We start from the raw sequence: 18,992 nt of genomic DNA, 5'->3' as shown, positions 1-18,992 counted from the left end.
TGTCTCTTATTTTTCTTATCCGTGTCTGCTCATCGAGAGGGCTGTTTGGGTCTATCATATTTTTCTTTTCACTTTATGCCCCTCCATGGCGCTCAGTAATAGTAATAATAGTAATAAAATAATAATAGTATTAATAATAATCATATAAATAGTAAGAATAGTAATGAAAATAAGAATAAAAATGATAATAATTATAATTGAGTGGGATTTACTCGGCTGTGTTGTGTATCAAAACCGTCGTTGTGGTAGTTGTTGCATTAGTACTCTTGCGCCATTTATCAAAGTGATGTGCTGTGGAGATTCAATTCTGTAATGCACTGAATGTTCTTTGCCGTGTTGGTGCCGAGTCGAGCCAGGCAGCCAGCCGTACCCACCCACCCACCCACCCACGCACGCACGCACGCACGTACACACGGCCTCCAGGTCCGGCCTCATCTGATAATGCCAAACTTTACGGCTTCGTCTAGAATTTATTGGGACTATATCGCTTATTTAGAGGCACAGTATCTGCCCTCGCCCCTTACTGCCCCTCGGGTGAAATATCTTGGTTTACTGCGGAGGAGGAGGAGGAGGAGGAGAAGGAGAAGGAGAAGGAGGAGGAGGAGGAGGAGAACCTGTAGAGGAGATAGAGAGGATCTGTAGACTGCGAGTTGGAGGATATGGAGAAAAGCATAGCGGAGTGGAGGAGAGGGAGAACTGGTAGAGGAGAAATTTTGAATGTGAGGTGGAGTTGGAGATTAAAAAAGGGGTAAAAGAGTGGCACAGAGGGATGGAGCAGGAGGAGTGAGTTATGGAGTATATAGAGTATGGAGGTATTGGGAGTAAGGGAGTAGGAGAAAGAAAATGAAGAGGAAAAGAGAGAGAGAGAGAGAGAGAGAGAAAAAGGAAATAGCGGTAAGGTAAGAAAATGGTGCGAAAATGTAGAGTATGAAGAAGAAAGTAGAGAAAATACAGAAGAGGACGAGGAGAATCAGATTGGTGAACTGAGGGAAGGAAGAGACATGGAAAAAAGATATCAGAGGGAGAAGAGAGATGGAGGAGGAAGTTCAATTTTGGAGAAGTATTGAGATGGGGAAAAGAGGATCAGAGATAATGGAAAGACGTGAATGGAAGAACTGAATAAGAGGAGCAGGAAGTCAGGGCGAGGGAGAGAGGAAAAATGGAGGTATTGAAAAGTCACTAAAAGGAGTAGAGACAGACAGAGGGAAAGAGACAGATGGAATCGATGCAGAAGGGAAGACTGATAGAAAAGAAAAAAATAATGAAGGGTTGTATTTAAATAGTAGATAGAGTAACAAAGGAAGGGTAGAAATTTAATGATCGGAAAATATAAAGCAAAGTTAGAACGGGAGCATCAGAGGTTTCAATTGAGAGCCAAATGGTGTATGTGTGTGGGGATGGGGGGGGGGGGGGATTTTGAAGATGCTATTCATGGACAAGGCGATTCGAATGCTCTTTTTCATCACCCGACGCCATTTCGTAGCATTTCTTCGCCGCGCCGCCATTATTGCCAACCAGTACTGCAGGAGTTTGGGTATAATTGGCTATTCAGTGGAGGATTTACGGCGAAGAGAGGGATAGAAAGGTGTGCCAGAGAGAGAGAGAGAGAGAGAGAGAGAGAGAGAGAGAGAGAGATGAGGTGCATCTGTCGTAAATTAATTTGTAATGTCTAGTGTCACCTTTATACTCCTCCTCCTCCTCCTCCTCCTCCACCTCCTCTTCCGCCCCTGCACGTCCTAATCGAGAAACACTACTAAGGGTGTCATCGCCTCCCTTTCTATATGTTGTTAATCACGACCTTCCCCTACGAGACCCCAAAGACGGGGTGCTGATTGGGAAGGAGAAATGTAGCCAACAGAACGGCTTATCACGAGGTTGCCCTCTTCAATAATTTAACCTTCCTACCTCTGAGGGAAGATTGTTCCAGCGACGAATGACTCGGTTTGAGAAGAAACTCCTGCCAATGTCTGTACTATATCTTCTCGCAGACATTTATTTCTAGTTCTAAAATTATTTTCTTGCTCAAAAAACTTGTAGTAGTCGACGTTACTGAACTTTTTCAGGTACTTCAAGACCTGAATCATATCCCCCCCGCAGGTGCCTCTTTTCCAGCGCAAAAAGGTTGAGTCACTTGAGTCGTTCCTCCTACGGTTGAGCCCTCAAGGCTTTAATCATTTTCGTAGCGCGGCGCTGAACTCTTTCTAATGATTCAATGTATTTTCTGTAATAAGGGGACCAAAACTGTGCTGCGTATTCGAGGTGAGGCCTTACCATTGAATTATACAAGAATAATATTACATCTGGCGTTTTACACTCAAAATTTCTTGCTATGAACCCGAGGAGAAGGAGGAGGAGGAGGAGGTTGTTAAGGTCTTGGCCGAGACGAAAGAGAGAGTAAAACCTGAAGAAAGCTTGCTCTCTCTCTCTCTCTCTCTCTCTCTCTCTCTCTCTCTCTCTCTCTCTCTCTCTCTCTCTCTCTCTCTCTCTCTCTCTCTCTCTCTCTCTCTCTCTCTCTCTCATACTAACTTATTTTACCTTGATTCTCTCTTGATGTTACCTGTTATTTTTACCTTCCCTATTCACCCCCACGAAGCAGAGCACATTTTGCCTTCCGGAGCGCGTTAATTTAGATTTTTCGGCCGGCGCCCCACTCTCGGAAACGGTAACTAAATGCGTGTTGATGCTGTACAGAAGTTTATGGAGCGCTCGCCTGTGTTTTGTTGCCGGTAATTACGAACTGCCGCTGCTCTGAGTGAAGGCTGTTGCTGTTGTTGTTGTCTTTTAGTGGCAATAGTAGTTGTGGTGGTGGTGGTCGTGATGATAGTTTTTGTTGCCATCGTCGTTGTCCTTCTTCTAACCTTTCTCTTCCTCCTCTTCCTTTCCATCATCATCATCGTCTTTTTTTCAACCCCTTTCTTCCAGTTCCTTCGTTTTTTCACCGAAGATAAATTCGTTCAAAGTTCTTAAACGGGAGATATTCAGACATACTCTCACCCTGTCTTCTCTCCCTCTAGCTCACCATCATCATCATCATTATCATCCTGCTCCTCTTTGTTCTTTTCTCCTCCTCCTCCTCCTCCTCCTCCCCCTACTCCTACTCTTCGCCACTCGTCTCATTTCAAAGGCTCCTCACACTCCAAGAATATCTGCCGGCCGGGAGGACAAAGGGCTCCGGGTATTCCATATGCACAGATCCCTTTCATTACCGGCCCGAGCACCGTCAACGTCTGGTTAAGGATTTTCACCATCACAAACTTTCCACCTCCATCATTCTCATCTTCCTCCTCCCCCTCCTTTTCCTCTTCCTCCTCCTCCTCCTCCTCGTCCTCGTCCACCTCTTCCTCTTCCTACTTCTACGCCATCTCCTCATCATCAACGTCCAATTCTGTTTTTAGGTATATTATTCTTCAGGATCTTCACTTATGATCTAGATACTAGACATTAGCAAGTTTGTTAAGACAGTAGTGAGTTATTAGTTCGAAGAGAGGAACTTGACAAACTGTTTTTTATAGGTTAAGTTGTGGGCGGCCGCTGATTAGCACTTTGCGTTGGCCCTCACCTCCGTCTCATCGGCCCTCGAGTCTTTGGTGGGCGACAATCCATTAACTACATGGCAGGTTTGACATCCGGGCTTTAGTTTGCTATCCCCATGTTTCCCAAGGTGTCCGTTCACCCGAAAGAGGATGAATAGTTATTTGGAGTCTGAGTCCGAAAGAGGATGAAGAGTTGTTTGTGTGGACTGAACGGACTTGGATTCAACCGGGGTACACGGAGTCGTAGCTAGGCGTTCTGACCATTAATATCGGTGCACATTATCCTTGCAATAGGTTTATGAAGCGATATCATCATCAATATAACTCGTATAGAATGTAAAGGATAAACTGCTCTCAGGCGGTGTTAATAGTAAATTTATTGTTGAAAGAAGGAAAAGAATACGCGTGTTTAAAGTAAATAGCAGAAAAATGGTAGTTTGTTAGGGGTTTTATGATAGGATATGTACAGTATAAGTGAATGAAGCAAATGTAAGTTAAGAGAAGTCTGCGTCGCATAATTTGGTTGAAGTATACACGTCCTCGTCCTGTAGGTGCCGGTGAGCGGCGGGCCGCGGCGTGTAGGGGCGGGGCTGCGGGACGCGAGCGGGAGAGCAAAATCACCTCCAGAATAAGCTCAACTTGTGTTACAATCATGTTAGAGAAAAATTAATGTGGGGCGCCGGAAATATCCTTTTAGTGATAATTTCATCACGTTCCACCAAAATTCTTTCTCTAATCATATGAATAGCATCTTCATAATTTGAATAACGAACATAAAAATGAATTTAAGAAAAATTATAATAATAATAATAATAATGATAAATATAATAATAATAATAATAATAATAATAATAATAATAATAATAATAATAATAATAATAATAATAATAATATGAAAAAAAACTAGAAAAAAAGAAAAAGTTCAGAGATGAAGTTTTTCCTCTTATTAAAAAGTTACAGATTCATGTGAATGATTTAACTTAAGATATTTGAGTAAGAAAACAAACAGGCGGACGGCCAGCGGCGAAAACATCATCGCCCTTCTCGAGGCGGGCGATAATAACTATCAAGTACCCAGGCGGAGGGAGGGCGGCGAGGGGCGGGGCGGGGGCGGGGGCGGGGCTTCGGCGGCGGTGTGTTTGCTCCCGAAGAAGTAGTGAGTGTTTTTACGACCCTCCGGACCCACGGAACGGTGCAGCAGAGCATGGGCCTGTGCGTCCCCTTCAGCACACAGGGAAAAGTGGGGTAAGTACTCCCCCCCCCCCCCTCCTCTCTCTCTCTCTCTCTCTCTCTCTCTCTCTCTCTCTCTCTCTCTCTCTCTCTCTCTCTCTCTCTCTCTCTCTCTCACACACACAAAAAAAAAAACACCATACGGGGTTGTCGTGCCCTGCCTATCCGAGTACTTTTTCCACTAGTTTCCTTTTTTCCCGTCTCCTCTTTCCAAGCGTTCACCATTTTTTACCTCCGTAACCGATACCAGGAAACCATTTTTATATGTTTTTTGGGGTTACATTTTTTGTCTTAACTATTATGATTATTATTATTATTATTATCATTATTATTGTTATTATTATTATTATTATTATTATTATTATTATTATTATTATTATTATTATTATTATTATTATTATTATTATTATTATTATTATTATTATTATTATTATTATTATTATTATTATTATTATTATAAATGATAAATATTAATACTAATATTAATGCTATCATTCTCATGATTATTATAAATATCATTCATTCATCTTCATCATAACTGCTGTTCTTGTTTTATTTATATCAGTTTAAATAATGTTAGTAATAAATAGCATTGTTGTTAGTACGTGTTGTCGTAGTAGTAGTAGTAATAGTAGTAATAGTAGTGATAGTAGTAGTAGTGGCAGAAACAACAGTGGTGGTTTTAGTAGTAGTAGCAGTAGTAGTAGTAATAGTAGTCGTAGTAATAGTAGTAGTAGTAATAGCAGTACTATTATCATCAATTTAATCACCATCATTATTAGGTGATTAATTACCTAGTTCAAAAGTTACTGTGATTTGCGTTCAAACCTGACAGGTATGAATTCCAGGTAATGAGGTTAACCACAACTCTTAAGCCCTCACGCCTCTCACCGCCCGCCGTGTGCTGTATTCCCATGATAGGCAGTGTTGTCGTTGTGAAGGTGCACGTAACGGCAAGACTAAGCCCCGTTTCCGGCCCTCACAACAAATATTTCCGGAGGCCACAAAGGAGATTAGTCGTGTACTCATGAGCGTATTTCACATTCATGGTGTGCAGAAGCCTTGACAATCTATCACTAGGCTCATAAAACTGCCCATGTAAGTACTAACACAACCTCTACAGAAGCCTTACCAATATGTGTGTGTAAACTTTGAAATTTTTATGGGCCTAAATTGTTTCCCGAGAACCTTTTAACACTGGAACAGTTATATTTCCCACCAATGTAGCTTTCTTTGTTCTATTTCCAGTTCTTATTCCCTTCCAGTTACTTCTCTCTTTTATCTCTGTATTATTTATTTACCAGCCGTCAGGTAACATAATCTCCTCCCTTGATGTGCTTCTCTTCCTTCTCCTCCTTAGTTTCCCTTATTATCTTCGCATTTCCTTATACTCCTCTGCTTCCCTTCCTTTTCCTGTTTCTTATGTGCGATGCTTAATATTTCTTGTCCACACCCGTGTTTCCTCCTCCTCATATTCTCTCTCTCCTGATTTCTTTCCTCCCTCGACCCTCTCTCCTTCCTCATTTCCTCCATCCCTCACTCCTCTTCCTCTCTTATTTTCTCTCCTGATTTCTTTTCTCCCTCAACCCTCTTTCCTTTCTCATTTCCTCCATCCATGTTTTTTTTGCGGATGAGAAAATAGGAGAAAATAGGTAATTAGTCTTTTTACCTGTACAAGAGAGAGAGAGAGAGAGAGAGAGAGAGAGAGAGAGAGAGAGAGAGAGAGAGAGAGAGTTTTATAGGTATACAAGTTGATACACCATTTTTTTCACTCGTGTTATCTGGGCGGAAGCAATTTTGGAGGGGCGGCGTCGAGGCCCCAAGAACCACCATCAATTGTGAGGGGCCGCGGCGCCGTCCCCTGCTGTCCCTTGTGGCGGCCCGTAACGTCGACAACCCCAAGAAGAAGAAGAAGAAGAAGAAGAAGATGCAGAAGAAGAAGAAAGAAGAGGAAAAACGATGATAGTGGTGATAGTGATGACGAAAAACTCCCTTTGAGAATTATTGTCAGCCTCTCCAGAAAGCAAACATAGAAGAGGGAAAAGAAAAAAAGGACAAAGAAAAGGAAAAGGAGAAGAAAAGAAGGACGAAGAAGAAGAAGTGGAGGAGGAAGAGGAGATAAGTAGAAAAAAAGAAGAAAAAGAGAAGAACCATTAGAGGAAGAGATAGAAAAAGGAGCAAGAAGAATAATGGTGTTGGTGTTGATGATAAAATCTGAACAAGAAAAAAGGAGAAAAAAACACCGAAGAAGTAGAAGAACGGCAGACGCATACAGAAAAGTCGAGACATATTCGTGGGTAGGAGAATAGATGGCCTCCTGCACACTCTTGATGTTCTTGTTCATATGCCTATTTCTCTTCATCGTTTCTTATCATTATCCAGTTTTTCATGTGTTCCTCAATCACTTCCTCAGTTTTCTCCTTTCATATTCTTCCCTCATAAGTGAAAACCTCATTAGGGCAGCACACTCACCTTCAACTCGTCGCCGCCTTCCTCATCGCCAGTCTTTTTTTTTTTTTATATACATCAAAGGACACGGCTCAAGGGCAACAAAAAGAGTAAAAAAAAAAAAAGCCCGGTCCTCAGTCTCCCCGTAGCCTGCGTTTTTTTTTTAGGGTGAGTGGAAGATGATTTTGAAAGATGTAAAACTTTTGTGTTATATCTGGGTAAAAAATTGACTGAGTTTATTGTTTTATTATTTTGAGGGTTTTTAGTATTTTTTTATTGTTATTTATTGCATGTTTGAAAATATTTTGTTAATGAACTGTAATATTAATAATGTAGAGCCCAAATTTTTCTTACGCGTTTCACCGATCGTCGCCCGTCTTTCCCTACTCCCCTCTACGTTGATACACAATATTTCCTCAACATTCTATAGTTTTCCCTTAACCCCTCAAGTATATTCACATTCCTCAAACCACAACAAGAGAAAAACCATGAACCCTTTCTAAAACACTCAGTCACTCTCTAAACAAACAAGAACATATGTCCCAACTCTTAATAGAACACTCAGTCACTCTCTAAACAAACAAGAACATATATCCTAACTCTTTAATAGAACACTCAGTCACTCTCTAAACAAACAAGAACATATATCCCACCTCTTTAATAGAACACTCAGTCACTCTCTAAACAAACAAGAACATAATCCTAACTCTTTAATAGAACACTCAGTCACTCTCTGAACAAACAAGAACATATATCCTAACTCTTTAATAGAACACTCAGTCACTCTCTAAACAAACAAGAACATATATCCTAACTCTTTAATAGAACACTCAGTCACTCTCTGAACAAACAAGAACATATATCCTAACTCTTTAATAGAACACTCAGTCACTCTCTAAACAAGCAAGAACATATATCCTAACTCTTTAATAGAACACTCAGTCACTCTCTAAACAAGCAAGAACATATATCCTAACTCTTTAATAGAACACTCAGTCACTCTCTAAACAAGCAAGAACATATATCCTAACTCTTTAATAGAACACTCAGTCACTCTCTAAACAAACAAGAACATATATCCTAACTCTTTAATAGAACACTCAGTCACTCTCTAAACAAGCAAGAACATATATCCTAACTCTTTAATAGAACACTCAGTCACTCTCTAAACAAACAAGAACATATGTCCCAACTCTTACTAGAACATTGTCACCTTAAACAAACAAGAACATATGTCCCAACTCTTACTAGAACATTGTCACCTTAAACAAACAAGAACATATGTCCCAACTCTTTACTAGAACACTCAGTCACCCTAAACAAACAAAGAAAACTCTTTTCACTCTCAAATGTATTATCTCCCAGGTTATGCCCTTATATTTTCTCCCTTTCTCAGACTATACCCTCCCATCTTCTTCCTCATCCTCCCCCACTCTCTCCAAAAAATGCTCCAACCCTTAGAAGTGTCATCTCATCTGCGTCCTCCTCCTCGTCCTCCTCCTCCTCCTCCTCCTCCTCCTCCTCCTTGTTTTTCCTTCCTATTTTCTCCCTTCGTCGTGTCATGCCCTTTTCCATCTTCTCATCACCCTCTCTACGTCTCCTTCAGGTATTACTCACTCCGAACTGTGTCATTTCTTTCCCATCAACCTTCCTAATCTCCTTCAGTATGTTTCTCCTTCCCCTTTTCTCTGGTATCTCTCCTTATTTTTCCTTTCCATCTACAACCTTCTTTTAATACCTTTTTCTACACCTCACATCCCCCTCTTTCATTTTTCATTCTTCCTTTCCTTTTTTTCTCATCTTTCATTCTTCTCCTTTTCTTCCCTCCCTTCCCCATTCCATTCTCTACTTCCGCAGCTTAATCCTCTTTTTTTTCTGGCCATCCATCATCCTTTTTCCTAACCATCCTCCCCTTTTCATCCTCTGTTCTCTCTGGTCCTCCTTTATCTTCCCTTTTCTCTTTTTTATTTTTTTCTCTCTGGCCATCCTTCATTTTGTTAACCATCTTCTCTTCATCTTTTTGTTTATCTTTAGTCATCCTTTCTTTTTTCTTCTCATCTTCCCTCTTTTCATACTCTTTTTCTCTCCTTTTTCCATCTCATCTTCCCCTTTTCATCCTCTTCTTTCCCGTCTCGCCACCCTATCTTCTTTTTCCTTCTCATCTTTTCTTCTTCATTCTCCCTTTTTCTCTTTGCTCATCATTCCTCCTTCTCCCCTCTTCATCTTCTCTTCTCCCTGGTCGTCCTCCCTTATTTTTCCTTCTTATCATGCCCTCTTCTTCCTCTACTTCCTTCCTTCTTCAGCCCATGTATTACTTCCTCAGATTTATCTTTACTTATTCCCTGGTCATCTTTCCTCCTTTTTCCTCTTCATCTCCCCCACTTTTCTCTTTTTCTCTTTGGCCATCTTCCTTGCTTTTCCTTCTCACCTTCCCGTCTTTTTTCTCTCTCTCCTCCCTTCCACTGTCCTTTTAGTACTTCCCCAGCTGTTGAGGTGACGACAGGGCATGGCAGGGAGACACTTTTTCATTTTTACGGGCAGTGATAAATGACCCCATGAAGGACTTGTATGAAGGGGCGGCGGTAGGAGTGGAGTGAGGGAAGGGAGGGAGAGAAGGCGGGCAGGAAAGGAATGAAGAGACGTAAGGATCAGCAAATAAGGATGGAGGGAAGAGAATGAAGGGGTGAGCTTGAGTAGAATGAAGAGAGGTAAGGAAAAGCAAAGATGGATGAGGGAAGGGAGGGAGAAAACGAGAAGGAATAGATTTGAAGAGAGGTAAGAAAGAGCACATAATGATGGAGGCAAGAGAATGGAGGGATGAGCAGGAACAGAACCAAGGGAGGTAAGGAAAAGCAAAAAGGGATGAGGGAAGGGAGGAAGAAACCGAGAAGGAATTAATAGAATGGAGGATAAGGATTGAGGGAAGAGAATGAAGGAGCGAGCGAGAATTTAATAAAGGGAGATAAGAAAGAGTATATGGGGATGAAGGAAAGAGAATGGAGAAGGAAGAGGAAAGGGTACGTAGGATGTAGACGAAGATAGTGTAAATAGAGAGGTTAGGGGGAGAGAAAGTTGAAGAAAATGAAGGAAAGAATGTAGCGAGGAAGGAATTGTAAAGAAAATTGAAAGAATGGTATTTTGAGTGAGAGAGAGAGAGAGAGAGAGAGAGAGAGAGAGAGAGAGAGAGAATGAAGATGAAGCTGTAACACTCATTGCCATTAGTTCTCTCTCTCTCTCTCTCTCTTTCTCTCTCTCTCTCTCCAAACAAAACAGTTCTCATTTATTTTATATGATTGAAATTAGTCTGTTGGCGAAATAAAGAATTATTCGTGACCTCCTGTATTGTAAATGGAAACACAGAAGTGCAGATACAGAGGACGTAAATTATTACGTTCGAAAAGAAGTAAAGTGGATTTGACAACTGAAGATATTGTGTATATTGTTATTATTGTTGATATTATTATTATTATTATTATTATTATTATTATTATTATTATTATTATTATTATTATTATTATTATTATTATTATTATTATTATTATGTTATAATTATTACTAATATTATTGATATAAATACTTGTTATTATTATTATTATTATTATTATTATTATTATTATTATTATTATTATTATTATTATGAGTAGTAGTTGCAGTATTCACTCTCCTCTCACTTGTTTAGAGCAATTATATTTCTACCTTATTTCCTCCTCGAGCGGCTTGAAGAAAGCATCAAGCCACATCTTGAATTAAATTCAATAATCTTCTTTTGGAATCTAACTCTACTCCCTTCACTGGAGCAGGATTTTTTCCTGTCACATTTTGTATCCAGACCGCTGCATCTTATGTATGTTCAGGAGGACGCGGGTTCCCGTCCTGCACGCCGCCACAAGCTGGTATATTTCAGTCGCCGCCTAGTGGCCTTAGACGACCCACATGCTGTCCTGAAGACCTCTTATCAACCCGGACTCTAGATTCTTTCTCTAAAGAGAGAATCAATGATGAGCTCCAAGGGGCAGCATGAATCAAGCAAGATGGCGCCACTTTAAACAACTGCCTGCGCCACAACGGGCTGGGGCCGACCATCAGGCCCCACCAAGAAAGCATACCGACTCCATAGGCCGCATATATTTATTTATATATATATATATATATATATATATATATATATATATATATATATATATATATATATATATATATATATTATCCTCGGATAAGTTTTGTTAACATTTCTTTTTCATGCTCCAGATCCAAGGCCCAGGCCGGGGCGGAGCCACACTCCGGGGAGGGTGAGTAGCGTTGGCTTTGTTTCATCGGCTGTTACATTATGATTCACGGTGACGCGTGTGTTGGGTGGACGGCGAGGCGACACGTCGGGGAGTGGCTGTTGGTCCGCCGCGGGACTGGGACCTCGTGTTAATGCTTCATTCCACAGGACGCGTGCTAGGGAGAGGATGGTGCACGTCAGCGGAGGGAACACACACACACACACACACACACACACACACACACACACACACACACACACACACACACACACACACACACACACACACACACACACACACACACACACACACACACACACACACACACACACACACACACACACACACACACACACACACACACACACACACACACACACACACACACACACACACACACACACACACACACACACACATGAACCCACGCACGCAACGCACGTTCGCACGCATACAACTCACACTGTATTATGCTACTGTTTATACAATTCATCATTCTGAAAGGCAAATTTGTCACAATGGCACAATAAATACGTTCAAACTTTAGGATTTAAATGTTCTTGTCACGGTGTACTAGTAATGTTTTCTCGTTTCCCTCGTAATGTTGTGAGAAATACCTCCCGCGAGTCTGCTCGCCGGTGTGTGAGCAGCTCAAGTCCCAGGACGGCCCCGCCGGCCACCCAGGCCAGGCCCAGGATGAAGAAGACGCCCTGCAGGTGGCGCAGGGTGAGGGACAGGGTGGCGCCATCCCCTGCAGTGTCCAGGCTCGGTGCACTGTCGTCCTCGTCGGTGCCTCTGTTCTCCAGCTTGGCCATCTCCTCCTGGGGAGGATTATCCAGGGGGCGTCGTGTTACGGATGCATCACACAGGCGACATGTTGACTGTTTACACCAGCATAAAGAGAATTTCCAGATGTTTTAACGAGTAAAATAAATTTTCCTTATTTGGGAAGTCTATCTAGATTGACGTTTTTAATATATGAAACGCAATTTGACACTTGAACTCTTGTTATACATTTAAATCATCCAATACCATTTTCATCAGTTTGCTACTCAGCATCCAAAACTACTGGCACTTCAAGCCACGGTGGAGCTTAGGTGTGGAGGTGAGTGGCTGCGACTGCTCGCAGTGCGCTGTGGAGCAACTTAGCTGGATGGCATACTTCCTTCATACTAACTGTGTTAATTACCATTACCAGCTCTCAGTACTCAATACCTCCTTTCCGGAATCAACTAAACCATTGACTTAAAAACACAACAGTTGTGATTGTAAACGGCAAGGGTGGGGCGACGCCCCCGTGTCTGGTGTTGGCGACGGTCTGCTGCCGCTGATCCCGTGATAAGTGTAAGGAACACACGGGTGGACAAGACACTTTGTCTTTGTCCTTTTTTGCCGAAAGTAAAACAAATGGGGCGGATAGCAGCGCCAGTCCTGGAAGTAAGCAGGAGGAAATGGAAAGAAAACAATGGGGCGGAACAGGCTACAGCTCTGCTACGGTAAAAAAATCTTTCCTTCGTATCACCGTCTTCCAATAGTGAAAGTGAACATAGGTAAATCAGACTGGATGGAGCAGCGGCGTCCTGGGAAAAAATAGTGGCCTTGGCCTCACCTTGTACCAGTGTCGGATGAGGCCGGCCTCCACCAGGCGCTGGAAGCCGGCGTCGAACTTGTGTTTCCAAGGTGTGTGTCTCTTGAAGAAGCAGTGGATGGACCCCGAGAGGAACGGCTCCTTCACGATGTACCAGCTGATGGGCTGCGGGAGATACACACACACACACACACACACACACACACACACACACACACACACACACACACACACAGAAATAATCAGTCATGCATATATTCCACATATTTACGCCCAAACCTCTTTAAAAAAAATCCCTTCAATCAAATATTAAAAGTGATCCCAAATTCTTCCCTTCTCATCTCCCCCCTCCCCCCCTCTTTCACTCCGTTATTCCCTCCCTCTCTGGTCCTCTCCCAAAGCGTCGTGTTTACCTCGTGATGGGATGCCAACATTAATTTGCCGAAGTAAGTGAGCTCAACGAGGGCGTGGGTCCCCGCCAGTAGCGCCGCCACCACGTCCTCCTGCATCGGGAACAGGTCACCCTTGGCGTAGAGGGCGTTGGACGGGTGCCTGATGAGCTCTGACGTGATGCCGCCCACGTCATGTTTGGCGAGTCTGGCTCATGAACCTCGTGTTATAGTATTTCCATGTGAAACTGGCCGGTGGGGTGGTGGCGGCTGCGGGGTCAGCCCCGCCCCGCACTTTGCCACACAATCTCAACACCTCTCGCTTCCTCTCATATGTCAGCTATGTAATACCTTTAAATGAATTTAATTAAATAGTTGGATAATTAAATAAGGTCATATAGTGTTAAGATTGTTTCGTTTTTAGGGTAATAACAAAGATTTTGTAAAAATATCACGACAGTTGACAGGTTGGACTACAACGGTGTCAAGTGTCGTGATATCCAATTATTTAATTAAATTCATTTAAAGGTATTAAATAGCTGACATATGAGAGGAAGCGAGAGGTGTTGAGAGTGTGTGGCAACGTGAGGGGCGGGGCTGACCCCGCAGCCGCCACCACCCCACCGGCCAGTTTCACATGGAAATACTATAGTGGAGGGAAGTGCGTGGTGAGTCCGAGGACCTGGGTTCGAGTCCTACCGATTCACGGTGGCAATTTTCAACCGTCGCCGAGTGGCGGAAGACAAGCCACATGCTGCCCAATACTTCAATCAAACTTAACTTCAGTGACTTCGTTCAAATGGAGCAACGAGGGGCAGCGTGGGCCAAGCAAGAGTCATACATCACGGCAGTCCCCTAAAATAAAATTCGCCTGCGCCCCTAGCGGGCTAGGGTCGCCCAAGAGCCCTCTTTTAGCCTACCGGGTCTATAGACAGCACCCCCCCCAAAAAAAAAAAATATCTTGGCCTGAGATTCCACTTGTGCCACTCTTGCTTTTCGCCTTTGCACCCGAAGCTCATGCTTTCCTTCTAAAACATATTTATTACTCCTGACAATCAGGAGACAAAGAAATAGTGTTGAATTGTCTTACCTGAAGTGGCTGTCAGCGAGCTGCTGCAGTGAGGCGAGTCGTCGTGGGTAGGCTGGGCGGCTGAAGATGCCCACTAGGTTGCAGGTGTAGGCGGCGGTGACAACCAGACAACAGGCCAGCCACACGGCCAGGAACACCCGCTGCCACTGTGCCCGCGGCAGGGCGGGGGAACTCTGGCACACCAGGGCGCGGTGCAGCTCCAGCCACACTGAGGCCTCCCTGTGTACCCCCAGGCCACACAAACGTGATGTTTTCACCTGAGGGAAGCTTGATAAGTCTTTAATGATAAACTTTAAACAAAAATGTCTCAGAGTTATTACTTTCTAGTTTTGTACTTCTTCTGTGCTCAAATGTTAAGGTTTTGGCATATTCGTGCACGTACTCACCATCAGGCTGCAGGAACACACTGCCGCCACGAAGGAGGCAGCGACGGTGGCCCACACGCCAGATGTGAAGGGTCGCAGAAGGTTGATCCACATCGGCAAGGGCTGCGGCGTCAGCAAAAATGCTCCGACATTGGCAAAACTCCAATAAGAAGATGGGTCAAAATCTTTCACGCGCTCCGGAGTCAGAAAGAAAGTGTTTGCAGAAAAATTCTTTTCCCCGCGGTACACCATCCCGAGGAGCCCCGCCCATGACCCGTTGAGCTTCCTTCCGTACACAGGCTGCGGCGGCTCAATAGTCAGCGTGTAAGTGAAATTGAGAGGTGCGGATAGGCTGTCCAAGGCCTTGATTGTAATGCCAGTGCTTTGGGCAGGTTCTGTGTCCGTCTGATACAGGTATGGAAAGTCAATCATCCAGGTGGCCAGGTGGAAAGTGTATCCCTCGAAGGATGGGAACCTGTCCGGGAAGAGCGCCTCCCAGCTGGCGAAGGCCTCGCGCCGCCACGGCCCGAGGAGCCGCACGCCGCCGGGGGAGAAGGGCAGCACAGTGTACACACAGAGGACGTCGGAGCGTGGGTCCGCCTGGGCCGAGAGGTGCCCGATGAGCGCCACATTCTCCACGCCGCTGAGCGCCTCGTGCCGCAGCAGGTCGGTGCCGGGGGACGGCCCCAGGCTGAAGAGCAGCAGGTTGCGTGGCTTCCAGTGGAGCCACAGAGACTGCAGCAGCTCGGGCCGCGGCGTGAGCCACAGCACCACGTGTAGCACCTTGGAGAAGGAGAAGGAGTCGCCAGGGAGTGCCACCTGCCTCCGGCTGTGGCTGAGGGTAAGGGTGAGATGCGGCGTGCGGCGCACCGCCTCCACGCCCACGACCGCCCGCCGTACGCCTATTGGAAGGGTGGCGTCCAGGTGCAGAGCCAGCGGCCACCCGCGGGCGGGACCGGACACCACCTCGCTCAGCACCTGCAGCTGCCCCTCGCTGGCGGCTGAAGTGCCGCTCACGAGGAAGAGGAGGAGGCAGCCGATGGCTAAGACTGAGGCTGCTGTTGCTGCTGTCGCCATAGCAAGTACTTGGAGCAGTGACGGTGATGCCAGTATTGGTGAGAGAAGTGTTGATCCTGTCACACCTAGCACAGAGCGGGAGTGACGCTCGCCTCGCATTTTCTCGTGGCGCCCATGTTATGTCATGTTTTAAAGAAACCTCACCTTATGGGCAATAGCAAGGCAATTTAATTTAATTTGCTTTACTGACTGTTTAAGCACATGCACCAGCTTGCTCAGCACCTGCAGCTGATCCTTGATGGTGCTGAAGTGCGACGCATAACGATGAGGCGGCTGATGGCTAAAGATGTGGCGAAAGCCAAGTTTGCTACGTCTTTTAAGTTGGGTTTCAAGTGTTTTGTCTGGTGGTTTCGGTGTGGGGTAGGCGGTGGTGATCACCTGCTTGTGTCAGGCCCGGCAAAAGACTGAGTTTATCTGCGCGTTGTCTGTCGTTTAATGAAACTAGCGGAGAAGTGTCACTTTGTCGTCTACTGCCCTCCTGGTGATAAATATCTTCTCTCTGAGTAGGTATTACTATGCATAGTTGCACTGTTTCACTATTCAGTACTCATATATCACAGCGCTGTACAGGAATAATCTATTTCTTTATGCGAAATTTTTACTTAAAAAATTTAACATGGTACATTTTTCAGTGAAAATATTCGCCAGCAAGAAAATTGTTTGATTTGTGTATGTGTGTGTCTGTGTGTGTGTGTGTGTGTGTGTGTTTGTGTGTGTGTGACCATTCATCGTGTTGTCTTTGTTTTAAGTCAGTCCAATCAGTGCTTTGTTTATGCTACAAAATTAACTCTGAATAAATTAGCGTTACTTGATTACTGCGCGTACGTAGGTTGTGTATGAGAATTTGTGTCACCTGAGACCTTGTTTATGTTCGCAAGGTTATATCCGTCATCGTTGCCATCGATATTATAATCGTTTCCGTAATTTTATTTTATTTTCTTTCATTTTTATATCATCTTTTTCTTTTTCTTCTACCTCTACTTCTTCTTCTCCTCCTCCTCCTCCTCCTCCTCCTCCTCCTCCTCCTTCTTTTTCTTCTTTTCCTTCTTTTGCTTCGTATATTTTCATTTGTTCGTATCGAGGTGAGTGAAGCACCAGTCACTAAGTTAAATATCAAAGCACCAGAAAACCCCGTCGCCTAAACTCATGAATATGATTATATACGTCGGTACGCAACACTGCCTGGCTGCATGTTGTGCATTTAGCAACATTTTTCACCAAGGCAACTTTCCAGCTTGTCGTTTTAGCCAAAAGCAAAGGAGTTTGCCTTAAGTTAGCGTTCCATTAGGGGATGAAAAGAACGGAGTGGAAGATAAATGAAAGCTACTGGCGAGTAGTTTGTAAACTTTGGAATCAGGTTCAGACTCCGCCGAATGGATTCAGTATGTTTTGGGTCCTCAGCCAAGCCGTTGGTGCACCCTATTATCAGGCGTAACGTTATGCCGGAAGACTTGAGTATGTAATCGTTAGACTAGTGGATCAAAATGAATCACTCGTGTTGTACAGTGATTACAAATATCAATATCAAAGGTTTCAAGGTTTAGATTTCTATACGATGCATGCAAACTCTGGATGGAATGGAAAATAATACACAAATAATTATGGTCAACAATTGTAAAGTTTGGGTTACCTGGTGATGTGGGGGGCGGCGAGGTAATCATGAGCCACGCACCACGCAGCGACACACTCATGGAGGTGCTGGACATCGGTGTGTGGGTGGGTAGGTGGGTGTGGGTGGATGTGTGTGTGTCGGGGTGGGGGGGTGCGCGTGTCTGTCTGTCTGTGTGTGTCTGAGTGTGTGGTTTGAAAAAAAAAATAGACAGACAGACAGACGTACATATACGCCAACCAGACGGCGGAACACAATGAGCCAGGCGTCGGGTGGCCGTATCAGGTGTCCCGCGCTGCGTGTCTGGCCCAGCACCGACACATGAGACGGATCCGGTGGCGAGACTTTTGACCCACATTTATCTTTATCCAGAAAATCCTAATGGAAGGTTCTGAACGCTACCCTTTTTTTCCCGTAACACACACACACACACACACACACACACACACACACACACACACACACACACACACACACACACAGAGAGAGAGAGAGAGAGAGAGAGAGAGAGAGAGGCAGGCTGTCGACGGTAAAAGAATGACCTTAGATTAATTCAATTTAGTAAAGGTCAGAAAGCTAACCTGTGCAACGGCTTCTCTTTTGTTAGTTTCTCTTTATTACTCTCGCGTGGTTGTTGTTCGGTACTTCTTTTCTCCTATGTTGAATGTATAATTTGTATAGTATGTGTCTCATTTCCTCGCTTTCTGTGTGTTTTCTGCTCGCTATCACCACGTCAAGTATTCTGTGCGTCTGACACAATGCTTGCTGTGGATGGTATTAGAGCAAGGGGCACCAATTTTCGTTTTGTTTTAGTGGTTACGTACATACGTGATCGGTATTGTTTATATCATTACAGTAAAGAGAAATAAAGAAAAGTTATCGTGGCCAAAATCGACAGAGAAATATCCGTTTCAGGTGTTCTGTTCAGGCGACACACCACCGCAACCACCAGAGAGCGTTGCCGCGCTACCTGTTTGTTACATGTCTGGGATACCCTTAGACGAGTTCTTACCTTGGTGCAGTGCTGGTCTAAGCCGCGTCCTTTCAGCCATGTTGTTGGGAAATTCTCTATTCACTATTGTATCCCCTGTTGAGAGCTATATGGGGGTGAAATGAAGCTGCTTTTATTCTTAGCGGCTTCAATTCAGTAAGTAAGAAAGAGACTCCATTCCTGGACTCTCGGTGTTTCTCCAGGTTACATGATTTGTGGTTTTATCAGAAATGTGCGGCGATCAGCGGCTGATGGCCCCGGGGGAGGCGCCGCAGGTGTGCCGGCAAGCCAAGGGTTAAGAGCCGCGCAGCCACTTGATCACCTGCGCCTAACGAGAAAGTGATGATGCTCCGCCGGGGCCAAAGGTGTACGAGGAGGAGGAGGAGGAGGAGGAGGAAGAGAAG

The 18,992-nt window shown here is 44.3% G+C and overlaps 1 protein-coding gene across 8 annotated transcripts in view; it reads left to right on the top strand.

The window, feature by feature from the left end:
- The window catches only part of LOC127007316 (uncharacterized), a 286,714-nt gene that overhangs the window by 228,738 nt on the left and 38,984 nt on the right, over positions 1-18,992 (top strand). For all 8 annotated transcript variants that reach the window (XR_007760178.1, XR_007760177.1, XR_007760174.1 and 5 more), the window contains one exon: positions 11,460-11,500. Coding sequence is in view for 2 of the 8 variants with exons in the window: in XM_050878118.1 (XP_050734075.1) it covers positions 11,460-11,500 (41 nt within the window). In the remaining 6 variants the exon portion in view is untranslated. The remainder of the gene's footprint in view (positions 1-11,459; positions 11,501-18,992) is intronic.

The sequence above is a fragment of the Eriocheir sinensis genome, chromosome 35 (assembly GCF_024679095.1).
Source record: "Eriocheir sinensis breed Jianghai 21 chromosome 35, ASM2467909v1, whole genome shotgun sequence".
In the NCBI taxonomy this organism is placed as follows: domain Eukaryota; kingdom Metazoa; phylum Arthropoda; class Malacostraca; order Decapoda; family Varunidae; genus Eriocheir; species Eriocheir sinensis.
Note: the sequence above shows the minus strand (reverse complement) of the source record. Positions and strands in the feature narration are given on the sequence as shown.